We start from the raw sequence: 13,103 nt of genomic DNA, 5'->3' as shown, positions 1-13,103 counted from the left end.
AATCTAAGTATAGTGTCTAGAGTGTCAATACGTACACTTTGTAACTGGCAAGGTTACATGTATTTAATTTGTATGTTGTTTGAAGTGTTACAGCCCTAAACAAACATGGTTGTTCGACGTGTTTAAAGTGTGTTCAATCAAATCAATTGTGTAAAGATCATCAGTCTAGGAAACAAACTGTTAATGGGATGTTGGGACATCAAACTAAAATAACGTATACAACTTTTTAAATGCCCCATCAGTAGGTTGTTTATTTATGCATCACTAATATTTATATAATAAATTTTTGTATAAATCGTTTTGTAAACATTTGCTATTTTATTGGACAATTGAGATGTTAACACATTCTTAGAGACATAAGAAGTCTATAAATGAACACATTTAGATTGATTAATATCTGATATTGAAAGTTGAATTTTTCATTTGGCTATCTAGCAAAAGTCATGGCCTCAATTCAAAATTTTCTTGATTTTAGTATTGACAATAGAATTCTGTTCACCAATTTTTTCTAATGGAAAATGTGCATTTGACGGACAATATGTGGAATCGGTTGTAAGTGTTAGGCTATAAGTACAGGAAATTAGTTGTCGTACTTACAAACCTAGAGTTTTTCAAATTAGTTTTTCACCTAGTTTGGGTTAATAAGGATTTGTATAGGTTAAGGATTAGTGGGCTATAAATAAGAGTTATTTGTAATAAGTTCATTATCCCAATCAATAATACAAACAAGAAATCAAGTTCGTGTTTTGTAATCTTATTGTGACGATTTAATTATTAATATTTTGTGACCTTATGAGATAACAACGAGAGGAGATGATATATTATAAACTTATGACAATTTCTAATTAGCATTTCTGTTACATATTCAAATTTTTAACATCATTTGAGTTGATTAAATAATCCGTGCATGTATTTTATTTTTATTTTCTTCATGGCAAATTTCATTAACGCAACAACTAACAAAGCACTAGATAGAAAAACAAATATTGGACCAACAAGAATTCCAAGAGAAATAACACCAAACTTTTCATAAAAGACTTTTTCCTAGAAGAACGGTTTTTGATCCATAGGTATCCCAAGGATTTTATGTCTTTCACGGTTTTTGGGAAAACTAGCCTATTTATCTAGAAAAAAATAACTACATTCCTTGTTTTCTAAATACACCAACACGCCGTAGGAATGACCCCGTGTAACGCTTTGACCAAGGGTGCTAGTTTCATTAATTTTAAGTCTTGAACTGAGTACACATAGATGGGTGGAATTTTACATCAATTACTAACAAATTGTCAAATCAACGTGACGAAGTAACAGGAAGTTAGGAGATGATGAGTAGTTTCCTCATAATCACCATACAACTTACAAGTTTGGACATGATCCATGCATGTAGTAACCAACTAACCATCACTTATTTTGCTTGCAAAAAGTATTAGAAATGTTTTGAATAAATAATCCCATTACATGTTACATACTTATATTTCTTTCTCTTAATTCTTAAATAGTGCTTCCATAAAAAGAATATCGTCCGGTTTAAAGAGTTGGGATTCAATATATTTCCCATCAAATCATGTCACTATACGTGCCATGTAAATACAAATAATTCATAATTCTAAAATCACTTCTTTGTTTTGTTTTGTTTATTTATTTTTATTTTTATTTTTATTTTTTGTTTCTTCTTTATGATAAGGACGGCACACCAAAAGTTGAAATTCAAATTTTCATTTATTATGCTAGTTATTTATGTAAAAACTCACATGTAATGTATTATGTAACCATGTTACACACACAATAATATAGTTTTATGGTTCAACTGAAATCAGTTTGCTGTGTCATATTGAAAGTAGAACTTCACATCTTTTTGGTTAACTTTGCCAAAATGATGGATTAAATTCAAAAGTTCCAACATTCAACTTGTTGATCTTCAAAAACAATAAGGAACCATCCTCAACTGGAGTAGAGATATATATACATTCTATTTATACAAGCCATAAGGTTTTGTAGCAATGACCTGGATTACAAGTGTTCAAGCATCATCGCTAGAGTTCTCATCTTGTGGATCATATGGCACCTCGTGTCGAGGTCTATTGTACTTCTCACGCAGCTGCTTTACTGGAATAAAGTCTCCAGCTGAATCCACACCAAAGAATAAGAAGGAAGCATATGGATGATCAAACCTAGCCTGCGTCATGATAATCAAACTGCAAAAGTTAAAACCCGAGGGAGCAATTTCGTCGTATCTGCCTATAAACTACACTTACCTTATCTGGTTCTTCTGGAGCCTGTAAATTTTCCTCTGGAACTAAGATGCAAGAGACATATGCCAATAAGCAAGGGTTATTTAGCAAACAATAATATTATTTTATAAAAAAGTTTGACAAAATAACTCATGGGCCCCACCAAAACTTACCATATGCTACCAATAGATTCGGGTCTTCAAGTACATCAACCAAAACCTGATAATAAGGTTGATCAGGACCACGAGTCAACTGATCAACATGTGCGTTTTCCATCCACGTGCTTGTTTCACAGCACACTGGATCCATTCCACAAATAACTGCTCTATATCCTATGACCACACAAGACTAAATTTCAGAAAAATAAAGAGCAACACGTTGACCTGTATACAAACTGAACGTCCAGTGAACTGTTCGTGAACCGGTTCGGCGGGAAGTACGTTTATGTTCATCAACGTTCATTCATTTAAAACCATTTATGTTTGTACGTTTACTTTCATTTATGTTGTTTATTACATTTACGAAGTTCTATAGTTTACGTCCATTAATATATTCATTTAGAACTTTTTGGCTCATTACAACTTAGTCTAGTTTTAATAACTTTTCAAGCTCAACACATTCTTCACACTATTTTCAACTAATTTTAGGTCAGTTATGTTTGTTCATCAATGCTCGGTCGTTTAAGTTTGTGAACTGTTTGTTCATACTGTTAACGAACAAACATAATGAACATGAATGTGTACATCTTCTGAACAAAAACGAACATGAAAACCAGGTTCGTTTTGATCGTTTGTTCAGTTAAAGTTGATCCATTCATGTTCGTTCGGTTCTTTTACAAGACTAGAAACAATATTCAATATGCCATAACATACATGCAACATTTGAATTAGAAATTAGCAAGAGATGAAAGACATATACCAAATTTTTTATGCCTCACTTTCTGGCCCAAACGAAACTCAAACTGGGCCTTTTCAAAGGCTTGCGCCTTTATTGACGCAGCCAATGAATCAGCCTCCAGTTTAGAAATTTGATCACGGATCTCAGCTGCCAGTGAATAGTTTTCATTCTCTATTGCACTCTGCAGGTCTGCTCTGCAGAATATATCATATATTTATAATATTAAATCAGAGAAACCGAACCTGAGCTAAAAAATATAATATTGTGTGGAAAACTCACCGTAAACGCAACAAGCTTATACCCTTATCTTGAGCTTCACTTTTTGAAGCTAATCCCCTTTTGGTCTCTAGCTGCTTAGTAACTTCAACTTCAACCTTATACAAGCATTTCAAACTAAGCTTATACTTATACAAACAAATTCATAAGATTGATTTATGTCATTACCAATGCATATTTTTCATAACAGACATGGTCAAACTGTTGGAGTTAATTCTGAGTTCACGGGCCGCGGTGGTCAATATGCATGAAGTTGAGATAAGGTTTGTTAAGAGTTTTAAGTCTTGGTTATTTTAGTATATTGATATGTTATTTAGAGATATTTAGTTTTGGGTTTATTTGTTTAAAAGATATTTGAGTCATGTTAAGTTTGTTGAAGGTCGAGTATCTGTTTGTGAGCTGCGAGTTTCTTTGATTATCATATCAATAAACAAGAAAGAGACGTGGTTTGTGTTAACCACAAACCGAGCGTGCAGTATTAAGCAACTCGCTAAACTATGTGTGGAGATATATATATAATAAATTCCAACCTACAGGAAGAAGAAACAGTAACAAGAACTCAATTAAGTAATCAAACCTCATTGAGCTTGTTTCTCAACTGTGTTGCAATCTCATACTCCTCCAAATTCAATGCATACTGCAAAGAAAAGATAATATGGTATTAGTACTTGATAAAAGTATCCATTTTTAAGCAGATCAATCTGCTTAACGAACGCCTAATCTTTTTCAAAAAAAAAAACAATAATAAGAAGAATAAAGGTATGTAAAAACTGAAAACCTGTACTCTTGTTGCCAAATCCAACTGGTAAAAGAATATGAGAATATCTTCATTCGCGCTCTCGCTACGCTCTGAACTCGCATCAGAACGCTGATCACCTTCACTTCCTCCTCTAAAGAACCAACCGGCTTCAGCCCGTGTATTTCGTTGTCCAGATATTGAATACGAGTGGTTTTGTACACACTGGTGTGAAATGAATCTTTTTTCAGTCCCGAATAATAGGTGGTCGTGGCTTCTCCTCTGTCTCAAATGCCTTCTTGAAGCATTTGCAGATCCACACACACTACTGTTTGTGGATGATGTAATGGTGGTTACTGACATTCTGTTGTATGATAGATTAGAAGCTAGAACGCTACTGTTGTATGTATACGGAATACAAACCTGGTACCAAAATAAACTGTTATAATGTAAGTAATACATGTTTGCATGAAACCAAAAAAAAAAAAAAAAACCCTGACAAAAACGACAGTTTGGTTTTATGTTTCTGTAAAATCCGAAAAACCAAACCGAACTTATAGATTTTTATTTTGTATTTCAAATATTAAGTATTTTACAATAGTTTAATATATAGTTTAACCCAAATACGTTAGCCAAAATGTTAATAATCAACTAATTATTAACTAACAAATAAACTTAGACCCAAAATCACTATTTTTGGCCAAGTTTTTATTTCTGGCTAGGGGTGCAAACGAGCAGAACGGAACCCGAGCTCGAGCTCAGATCGTGAGTCCTTTTTCAAGCTCGAGTTCGGCTCGTTTACTGTTTCTTAATTTTTTTTTTGGATATCTATAATTATTTTATTTTTTTAGTTATAATTGTATACATAAGATAATATATAAAATTTATTTATTTTTTCATAATATTACATATTAATATATATATTATAAAAACTATGTTAATGACAGGCTCGTTAGTCTCGCGATCCGGCTCGAGCTCAATAAGTGTAACTCGGGCTCGGGCTTGTTTAAGCTCGGCTCGATCGAGCTTTCTCACGAGCCAATCTCGAGTAGCTCACGATCAGCTCGGCTCGTTTGCACCCCTATATCTGGCCCAAAATTTTCAAGCCTAAAAGGAAAAACCAAAAAAACCGAAACCAAACGGTTTTCAAAACCTCAAAAACAAACATTTCGGTTTTTGGTTCGGTTTTAGCCGAAAACCGAACCGACTACAGTACAATTGAAGCTAAATAATCTAGATGTGCTATAAGCCTATAATGTTGTGTTAATGGCCATGAATTTACCATAAAGTTATTGAATTCACAGCTTTAGAGTTCAGCAATCGACAATAGCTCAACCAACACTATTTTCCTTAATCAATAATTAGTTGTGCACATCGGCACCGATGCCGTAAATAAATACTGTTTGGTATGGTATCGATACTGGTTACAAAATGCTAATCTACGGGTACTGAAAATACTGAATCTATCTTAACGGTACAGGTTCGGTATCGGTACCAAGTTTAAAATAAATGTAAAAGGAACTATAACCGATGGATATTGAATTACGACAATTTGATAAGTGAGGAATGAGATTACTTACGAGGAAACTGGAAATTGATGTGAATAACTCAGAAAGCACGATTTGAAGTTGTTGGAACCCTAATTTGGTGTGTTTTGAGCCTCAGAATTCGACTGGTGTATGTGTGTTGAATATCAATGAATTTGGGGATTTCATTTTCGGCGTGACGATAAATAAAATAGTAATATATTTTTATCATTGGTTAAATTCTAAAATAATATATTAAATTTAAAGTTTATAGTTTAATTTTATTTCTTTGTTTTTTTTTTAAACTTTTCTTGTTTTGCAATGAATCATGCAAATGGGTTACTGGCTATATTCATTGTATCGGGATACATTCGTCTTTTCGATTCAGGGAAAACTTTGACCTGAGGTCAACGCCCGTCAACACTCGCCCGAATGCATGACAATGCAGTGAGGTAAAACTTGTTCAGTTCAAGAATCCAACTAATGAAAGAAACTTACTCGTTGATGACGGGGGTACCCCAAGGAATTAATAAAATGGCTTTCACATATTAACGGTAAAAGGGTTAGAAGGTTAAAAGCTTCGTTTCCAGCCCAAATTTAGGGAAACAAGTACGTGAACAGTAACCACGTGCAACAGTACAACGTCAAATCACTGTTCCCTCTGAACAAGGGACATGCTCAGAAAAAGTATTATTATTATAATCGTTACCCAACGGTTAAAAGCTTCTCGCCTATAAAAGGTCAACCCTCTAGCAAACTGGAGGTTAGCTAGTTTACACACTGGATAAAAGGCTTGCATCTCTCTCTCTATAAAAAGATGACCCGGCCATAAACAAGAGAACACCATATTAGAGAGTTAACATATACTCTCTAATCTTCTCTTCTTCCTTGAGAAACCTGCACTTTGCTTGTTTCTTTCTTACTTCAAGAACATCATAACTTCACAAGGTCTTCATCCAAAAACCGGTTCTAAACATCACGGTCTTGGATCTCCGGTGAACTATAACAAATAACAACAAACTAGTGAACCTCTCTCTACGTTTTGCAAACGTAGAGGGACACCACGACCTGCTTTAGGTTAACCGGAACCCTTGAAGCCTACTAGCCTAACCAGTTCATTCACTATCATTGGTCTTATAATTGTTGTAGCAACACTCGTCTATTCTCCCACCATCACCTAAGTGTCTTTGAAACTAAATGATGTGGGCAGGTTTCGTACCTAGGTCATATGGAACACCAAGTTTCTTCTTTACCACTCCACCACTAGCTCATTGGTTTTTTTTTCATTGCCTTTTTTTTACTAACCACAACTTTCTTTAAGGATGGTAAACTAGCAAGAAGTTAAGGTTAAAACATAATAACAATATCTTTGATTTAAAGAAATTCAATGACATAATATATTCAACAATTTTGCATTCCGAATTGACTTTGTCTTTAAAAATATCCTCGCTTCTCGCCTTCCAGCTACACCAACAAGCTGTTAATATAATATTGTGTAGAGCTTTCCTTTCCTTCTTACATAACGGGGTTGTTTTGTGAACTTCCAGGAGATCACGCACCGAAAAACAAATATAGGGGGAATATGACACCAAGAGCTTATGCAACCTCATCTTGGTTGACGAATTGGTAAGGCGTAAAAAGACAATCTGCCATTTCCTAGAATTCATAGTCGCTCGAATCAATCTGAATATTCCGGTATAGCAAACCTAATTTACATTTTATCATAGATTATTGTAAAAATGAATTATTGTTGTTATTAATATTATTAAAACTAATGGTTCTATTTTTGTAATACTAAAATATTATGCTTTCAAATTATTGAAAAATCAAGGACACAAAATTTAGCATGGTTGTGAAGTTGTTATTCAACAATTTTCAGATTTCAAATCTACCAAAACAAGCCAAGGATATTTGTTAAATAAAATACATGCTAAGTTCATACCAAATGAATAGCCTTGGCTAAGGTCAATGATATACATATTTTGTTCTTGACATGATTTAGCACTTTTGTGATCTACTGAAGATGTTAAAAGCTTGAACTAAGCCCTGGATTAAACGAATTCGAGCCTAAAACGGGACAAATGACTAAATCAATGCATCAATAAATTCATCTACTTTGTAAACAAAACATATGAAATGTTTATAAAGGTTGTACATTTGTGGTGAAATCTTCTAACTAAATCCAACTTCTAAAGAATCTAACAATATGCAAGTTTCATGCGGGTAGGGTAGTCTTCCGCCTGGTGCCATCACCAGGCGCAAGTCTTCCGCCTGTTGCCATCACCAGGCGGAAGACTACCGTACCCGCAAGAATCAATCCAAATGCCTGTTTAAACTCTCCAACACCTTATGAACCTCATCAATCCTATGATTCATTTTCTCACCAGCCACAAACTCATAAACACCACCACCAATCTCAATACAACTGCACCCGGGTACCTTCTCCACCCCTCGGGTTTTCATCAACTTTCTAGTCCGTTGCAGGCTACCAAAATCATCATTACTCGAGTACAAATTCGACATTAATACATACACCCCACTATCATTTTCCAGCTCCATTATTCTCTCAGCTGCCATTTGCGCAAGTTCTGTCTGTTTATAACTCTGACACGCGCTTAACAAAGATCTCCACGCCACCGCAACTTCTTTCGGGTTACAAGATTTTGGCATTCTTTGAATAATATCCTTCGCTTCGGTAAACAAACCCGCTCTTCCAAGAAGATCGATTATGCAAACGTAGTGTTCGGTTTTCGGGTTTATTTTGTATTCGTCACGCATTTTGTAGAACAGTTTTAAACCTTCATGTTCCATACCCGAATAACTACAAGCAGTAAACACAGCAATGAAAGTAACGTCATCCGGCTGAAAACCAAGCGTCTCCATTTGCAAAAACAATCTAATAGCGCTTACGCCTTCCCCGTGAATCGAGAGTCCCGATATCATAACATTAAAACAAACCGTATCTCTTTCAGGCATTTCGTCAAATACCTTACGAGCGACATCCAATTTCCCACATTTACAATACATATCCATCAACGCGGTACCTAACCTCACACTACATTTCATTTTCAATTCATTAACTTGTTTATGAACCCAAACCCCAATCTCGAGCGCGCCAAGATGAGCACACGCACCGAGTACACTTACAAACATAGCCTCGTCAGGCCGGATATCCGTCGACTGCATAACCCGAAACAAATGCAACCCCTCTTTAAAACAATTATTCTGCATGTACCCGGAAATCATCGCACCCCAAACCCCCCTATCCTTAACCGGCGCTTCATCAAACACCACCCGCGCCACCTCCACCTCCCCAATTCTACAATACCCGGACACCAAAACCGTCCACGACACGACACACCGCCTCGGCATTTCATCGAACACCTGGCGTGCATCCCCCATTTCCCCAAACAAACAATACATCAACACCAACGTATTACCCACAAACCCATCACTCCCAAACCCTAACTTCACACAATGCCCATGAACCATCACTCCAAGATCAAACCTTTCATCATACCCACAAGCTTTCAATACATACGGAAGCGTGTAATTATCCGGGTACATGTTATTACAAACCATTTGTTTGTATAAGTGAATACACATTGTTAATTGGTGTTTAACAAGACATGCTTTGATCATGGTGTTGTATAGCAGATTGGTGGGTTGGTGGGTGTGGTGTAAGATTTGTAAGCCGTGTTGTAATGTGTTGTGGTGATTAGGGTTTGAACAGAAGGCTAGTAATCGGCTTAATGTGTAGTGATTGGTTCCTAAGCCGCAGGTGATTGAGTTAGCGTGAGCTTGTTTGAGTTGGTTTATGTTCTTGCATTGTTCCAGTAGCCATAGGCATCTGCTAGTTGGTGACATTAGTGTTCTTGACCTTCATTAACAAGATTAGTATGTATTGTTGATACCGAGCGAATTTGCGTCATTCTTAGCCCGTGGGTGCATAAAATATCCGGTTCCAGGTCGGTTCCTACCCCTACTCTACGTGCAGGTACGATCTGGTATAGGATTTCTCCTCGGAGCGTATTCAAAACCGGAACCGACCCGGACCCGAAATCAGAAATACCTGATCAAAACCCGACCCTACCAAGAAAACCTGGTCAAATCCCCGACTAGACCCGGTTCCTACCCAACCTAGTTTTTTACTTTTGTTGACGATACCCGGTTTGTGCACTTCTAGCCGCAACACGTGGGTGTTGTCTTTTTTTTTTGTTACCGTCGATAGTTTGGTCGAATTCGCGTAGATTTACCACATGTTTTTTCAATCTTAATTATGTTAATTAACGTAATTTTTTTTGCAGTGTTGAATTTATTTATTTTTAGTTCTGGGCTGTATGCAGATAACAACCAAATTCGTGTCGATTAGCACCGTAAGACACGATTTTTTTTTTCATTTTAGTGTTAAGTGTGTCAATTTGTTTTTATTTGAGCATCGGTGAAAATATTTTTTTTGGTTTAGTGTAGGTGTTGTAACCCAATACCGACTGAGTTCACGTCGATTTGCAGTCGTATGCTAGTTTACTAACCGATGACACGTCATTTTAAAAAATGTTATTTATCGTAAATTATACGAGTGTCAATAGTATTTTAAACGCTTACTTTTTGGATTTATTATCGTTATCCTAATGAACATAACCGATACTAACCAAATTCGCGTTATTACGCTACCGCGACACAACGGGTTTTGTTACCTAGTTACCTTTAGATATAAAAATACCTTGATTTTGGGGAAGTTATTAAAAGAGTCAAGTTTGACCGAATTTGTTAAATAATACACAACATAATTGAATTATGCCACATAAGCCAAGTCGGCTGAGGCTTAGTTAACACTTTTGGTCACCGGTAAGTCATAAAAAGTACAGTGGGTCTCGTCTAAATTAGCATGTCACTATCTCTCATGAACCAACACAAATACGTAAATTAGTAGGCTAAGCTAGCCGGGCAAATTAGACGCTTACAAGGTTAAATGGGCATGCACTTTGATTTTGTCCATTTATAACCATGTGGCTTGAATATAAATATACTAAAAATCAATATATTTTCTTGAAACAGGATTAAAAATATTTTATTCTTAACATGAAAACAGTAAGAACTAATTTGTTGTTATTATTGGGTTTACTTTTATATGTGTTTGCTGTTATTTTTTTGTTCGTATTTGCTAATTATCGATTATGAGACGTTATAAGCATTTGTTAATTTATATTTTGTTGTTATTATTATATTTTTTATTTTGTTGCTATAAGTATTTGTTGGTATTTGCTGTTATTATTTCGTTCTTGATTTTGATTCTTTTATTGTAATTTTTAGGTTATTTTCTTTGTTATTGCAAATCATTGTTTATGTATATTGATATTGTAGTTGGTATTGTTTCTTACGTTCTCATTTTTTTAAGAATTGGTATTATTTCCTCAATCACATGTTAAAATTAAAATGCACATAAACTTTCCGCGTATTTTCTTATTATTTTCTAATTATATAATACTTTTCATACATTTATTATTATCTTTTATCTCCCATGCACTCATACCACTTTTAAAAGTCAATAAAAATTTTACTAATAAACAATACTGTAAGCGAACCGGGCGTCCACCGTTCGGCAAAAAGTTCGTTTATGTTTGTCCGTTTAAAATATCAACGGACATACACGAACAAATTCAATTTCTTAATGAACGAATACGAACATGAACTTTCGTTCGATAGAATATTCGTGAACCATCCGTTTGTCTGTCAAAAAGTTAACAGACGAAGACAGATGCTCTCAGCCACTTTGTAATCCACACATTTATATATAAATTACCTACCTTGAAAGTTGTTACTTGCTAGTGATATTTTTTTCTTTTTTCGAAAAGATGCTGCAACTATAATTATAAAATTGCACACTTGCCCGTCTGCTTATTAAACAAAGATTATCTATTGTCTTTTATTAGTTTATCTTTTCTAAAACAACAATTATATAATCCTTGATATGCACCAAACATCTTCATCTCTTTTACGTCACACCTCTTATAATAAAAAAACTTATCTTCTTTCTCTGCAGATCCAATCTCATCTCCTTCAAACCTTATATTCATGTTCCAGATCTACTTCATATTCAAACCAATATCATGCCATCCATTAAAGAAGTCAATCACTTGCTGATTCCTCTTCAAGAAGACAAGAATCTCATAGCAAAGTGTGGATTTGGGAAGGTGTATGAAAACGTATCCGGAAGACACGCTCGCATCGCGTTAAAGCGGTTGGATCGTGGGCATGGGCAAGGAGACCATGAAAACATAGTCTCTCTTCTTTGATTTTGTGACGAAGATGGTAAATATGATAATCTTTGTGACACCGGAAGTCTTGACAAACATTTAATAAGAAAAGATTTAACCTGGATCCAAGGACTCTAGATCTGTCTACATGTTGCTCGTGGGTTAAGGTACCTTCATGATGATGTTGGATCTCGACGTAGGATTGTATACCGCGATGTTAAAAGCTCAAACATTCTTTTGGATGAGAACTGGAAAGCTAAAGTTTCTGTATCTCACACAAAAATCTGATGTTTAGTCTTTTGTATTCGTGTGTTTGTTATGAAGAATTATGTTTTATACTAATGTTGGATCTTAACGTATGATTATATATCGCGCTGTTAAAAGCTCAAACATTCTTTTGGATGATAATTGAAAAGCTAAAGTTTCTGATTTCATCTTACACAAAAATACGATGTTTAGTCTTTTGTATTCGTGTAATTGTTATAAGAAATCATGTTTTATACTAGAGTATATTTCAATCTTTGTGATTAAAGTAGATATAAATCTATAATACAATAAGATCATTTGTAAGTGTGAAGTTATGATAATAAAACAACAAATTCGTTATTTTCATTGTTCTTCGAATCGTCGCCCATGCTAGTATTCATTTCATTGCTAAATCCTTGAAACATTTCTTTGAACTCTTTTGGTGTCACACTCAACTTTTGTAAATCGAGAAAAATAGTGCGATTCGAAAAACCTCATTTGCGTTGTGGGATGTATGTACTCACCTTAGAATCGATGATAACGATTGATTTTTTGAACCGGATTATTTCCAGTTTTGTTCGTGTTGTAACATTAGTTTGTTCATCATGGCTTTCGTTGCCGATTCCAGTTTTGTTAGGGCTTGTTCTTGTCTAACTTAAGTTGCAAATTTCATAATCATTTATTTATTTTTTTTGCAATCTCATCTCATCAAAATGCCAGTTTTGTCAAATTAAACGTAGAAAAATCAATCAGTAAATGTTAAAAATTAGATATGTATAAGCCTAACCTGAAGTTGCAAGATGCAACTTTGGCTGGGCCTTTAATGTTTTGCATATATATATAATGCAAATTATTCATATACAAAAAAAAAATTAAAAAAATATATGTATAAAATACAACAAGATGGGATGGGATGAAGTTGTATGCACATCTT

The 13,103-nt window shown here is 34.8% G+C and overlaps 1 protein-coding gene and 1 pseudogene across 3 annotated transcripts; both read right to left on the bottom strand.

The window, feature by feature from the left end:
• Positions 1 to 2,020: 2,020 nt before the first annotated feature.
• Positions 2,021 to 5,880, bottom strand: LOC143627553 (clp protease adapter protein ClpF, chloroplastic-like). 3 transcript variants are annotated; one of them, XM_077097342.1, is made up of 8 exons: positions 5,721 to 5,880; positions 4,183 to 4,563; positions 3,982 to 4,041; positions 3,408 to 3,502; positions 3,150 to 3,322; positions 2,405 to 2,563; positions 2,256 to 2,296; positions 2,021 to 2,176 (listed from the first exon to the last, which is right to left on the bottom strand). In XM_077097342.1, exons 2-8 carry the CDS (start codon positions 4,501 to 4,503, stop codon positions 2,021 to 2,023), a joined length of 1,005 nt encoding a protein of 334 aa, XP_076953457.1. In that variant the 5' UTR covers positions 4,504 to 4,563; positions 5,721 to 5,880. The 3 variants fall into 3 exon arrangements, with proteins under 3 accessions (XP_076953457.1, XP_076953458.1, XP_076953459.1); XM_077097343.1 differs by having other exon boundaries at positions 4,183 to 4,579; positions 5,721 to 5,869; XM_077097344.1 differs by having other exon boundaries at positions 4,183 to 4,504; positions 5,721 to 5,869.
• A 2,093-nt stretch (positions 5,881 to 7,973) lies between these two features.
• LOC143627552 (pentatricopeptide repeat-containing protein At5g66520 pseudogene) lies at positions 7,974 to 9,591 on the bottom strand (annotated as a pseudogene).
• Positions 9,592 to 13,103: the final 3,512 nt, after the last annotated feature.

The sequence above is a fragment of the Bidens hawaiensis genome, unplaced genomic scaffold, assembly GCF_021521415.1.
Source record: "Bidens hawaiensis isolate Kalapana, Puna unplaced genomic scaffold, B.hawaiensis_p1.1 tig00004685_1, whole genome shotgun sequence".
In the NCBI taxonomy this organism is placed as follows: domain Eukaryota; kingdom Viridiplantae; phylum Streptophyta; class Magnoliopsida; order Asterales; family Asteraceae; genus Bidens; species Bidens hawaiensis.
Note: the sequence above shows the minus strand (reverse complement) of the source record. Positions and strands in the feature narration are given on the sequence as shown.

What these genes read in the sequence shown, in the direction of transcription:
- LOC143627553 (XM_077097342.1), bottom strand. Translation starts at nt 4,503, where the DNA reads ATGTCAGTAACCACCATTACATCATCCACAAACAGTAGTGTGTGTGGA. An exon ending in ATAAGCTTGTTGCGTTTACG is followed by an intron (nt 3,323 to 3,407) that starts GTGAGTTTTCCA and finishes TATATTCTGCAG; the next exon opens with AGCAGACCTGCAGAGTGCAA. An exon ending in AGTGAGGCATAAAAAATTTG is followed by an intron (nt 2,564 to 3,149) that starts GTATATGTCTTT and finishes GTGTGGTCATAG; the next exon opens with GATATAGAGCAGTTATTTGT.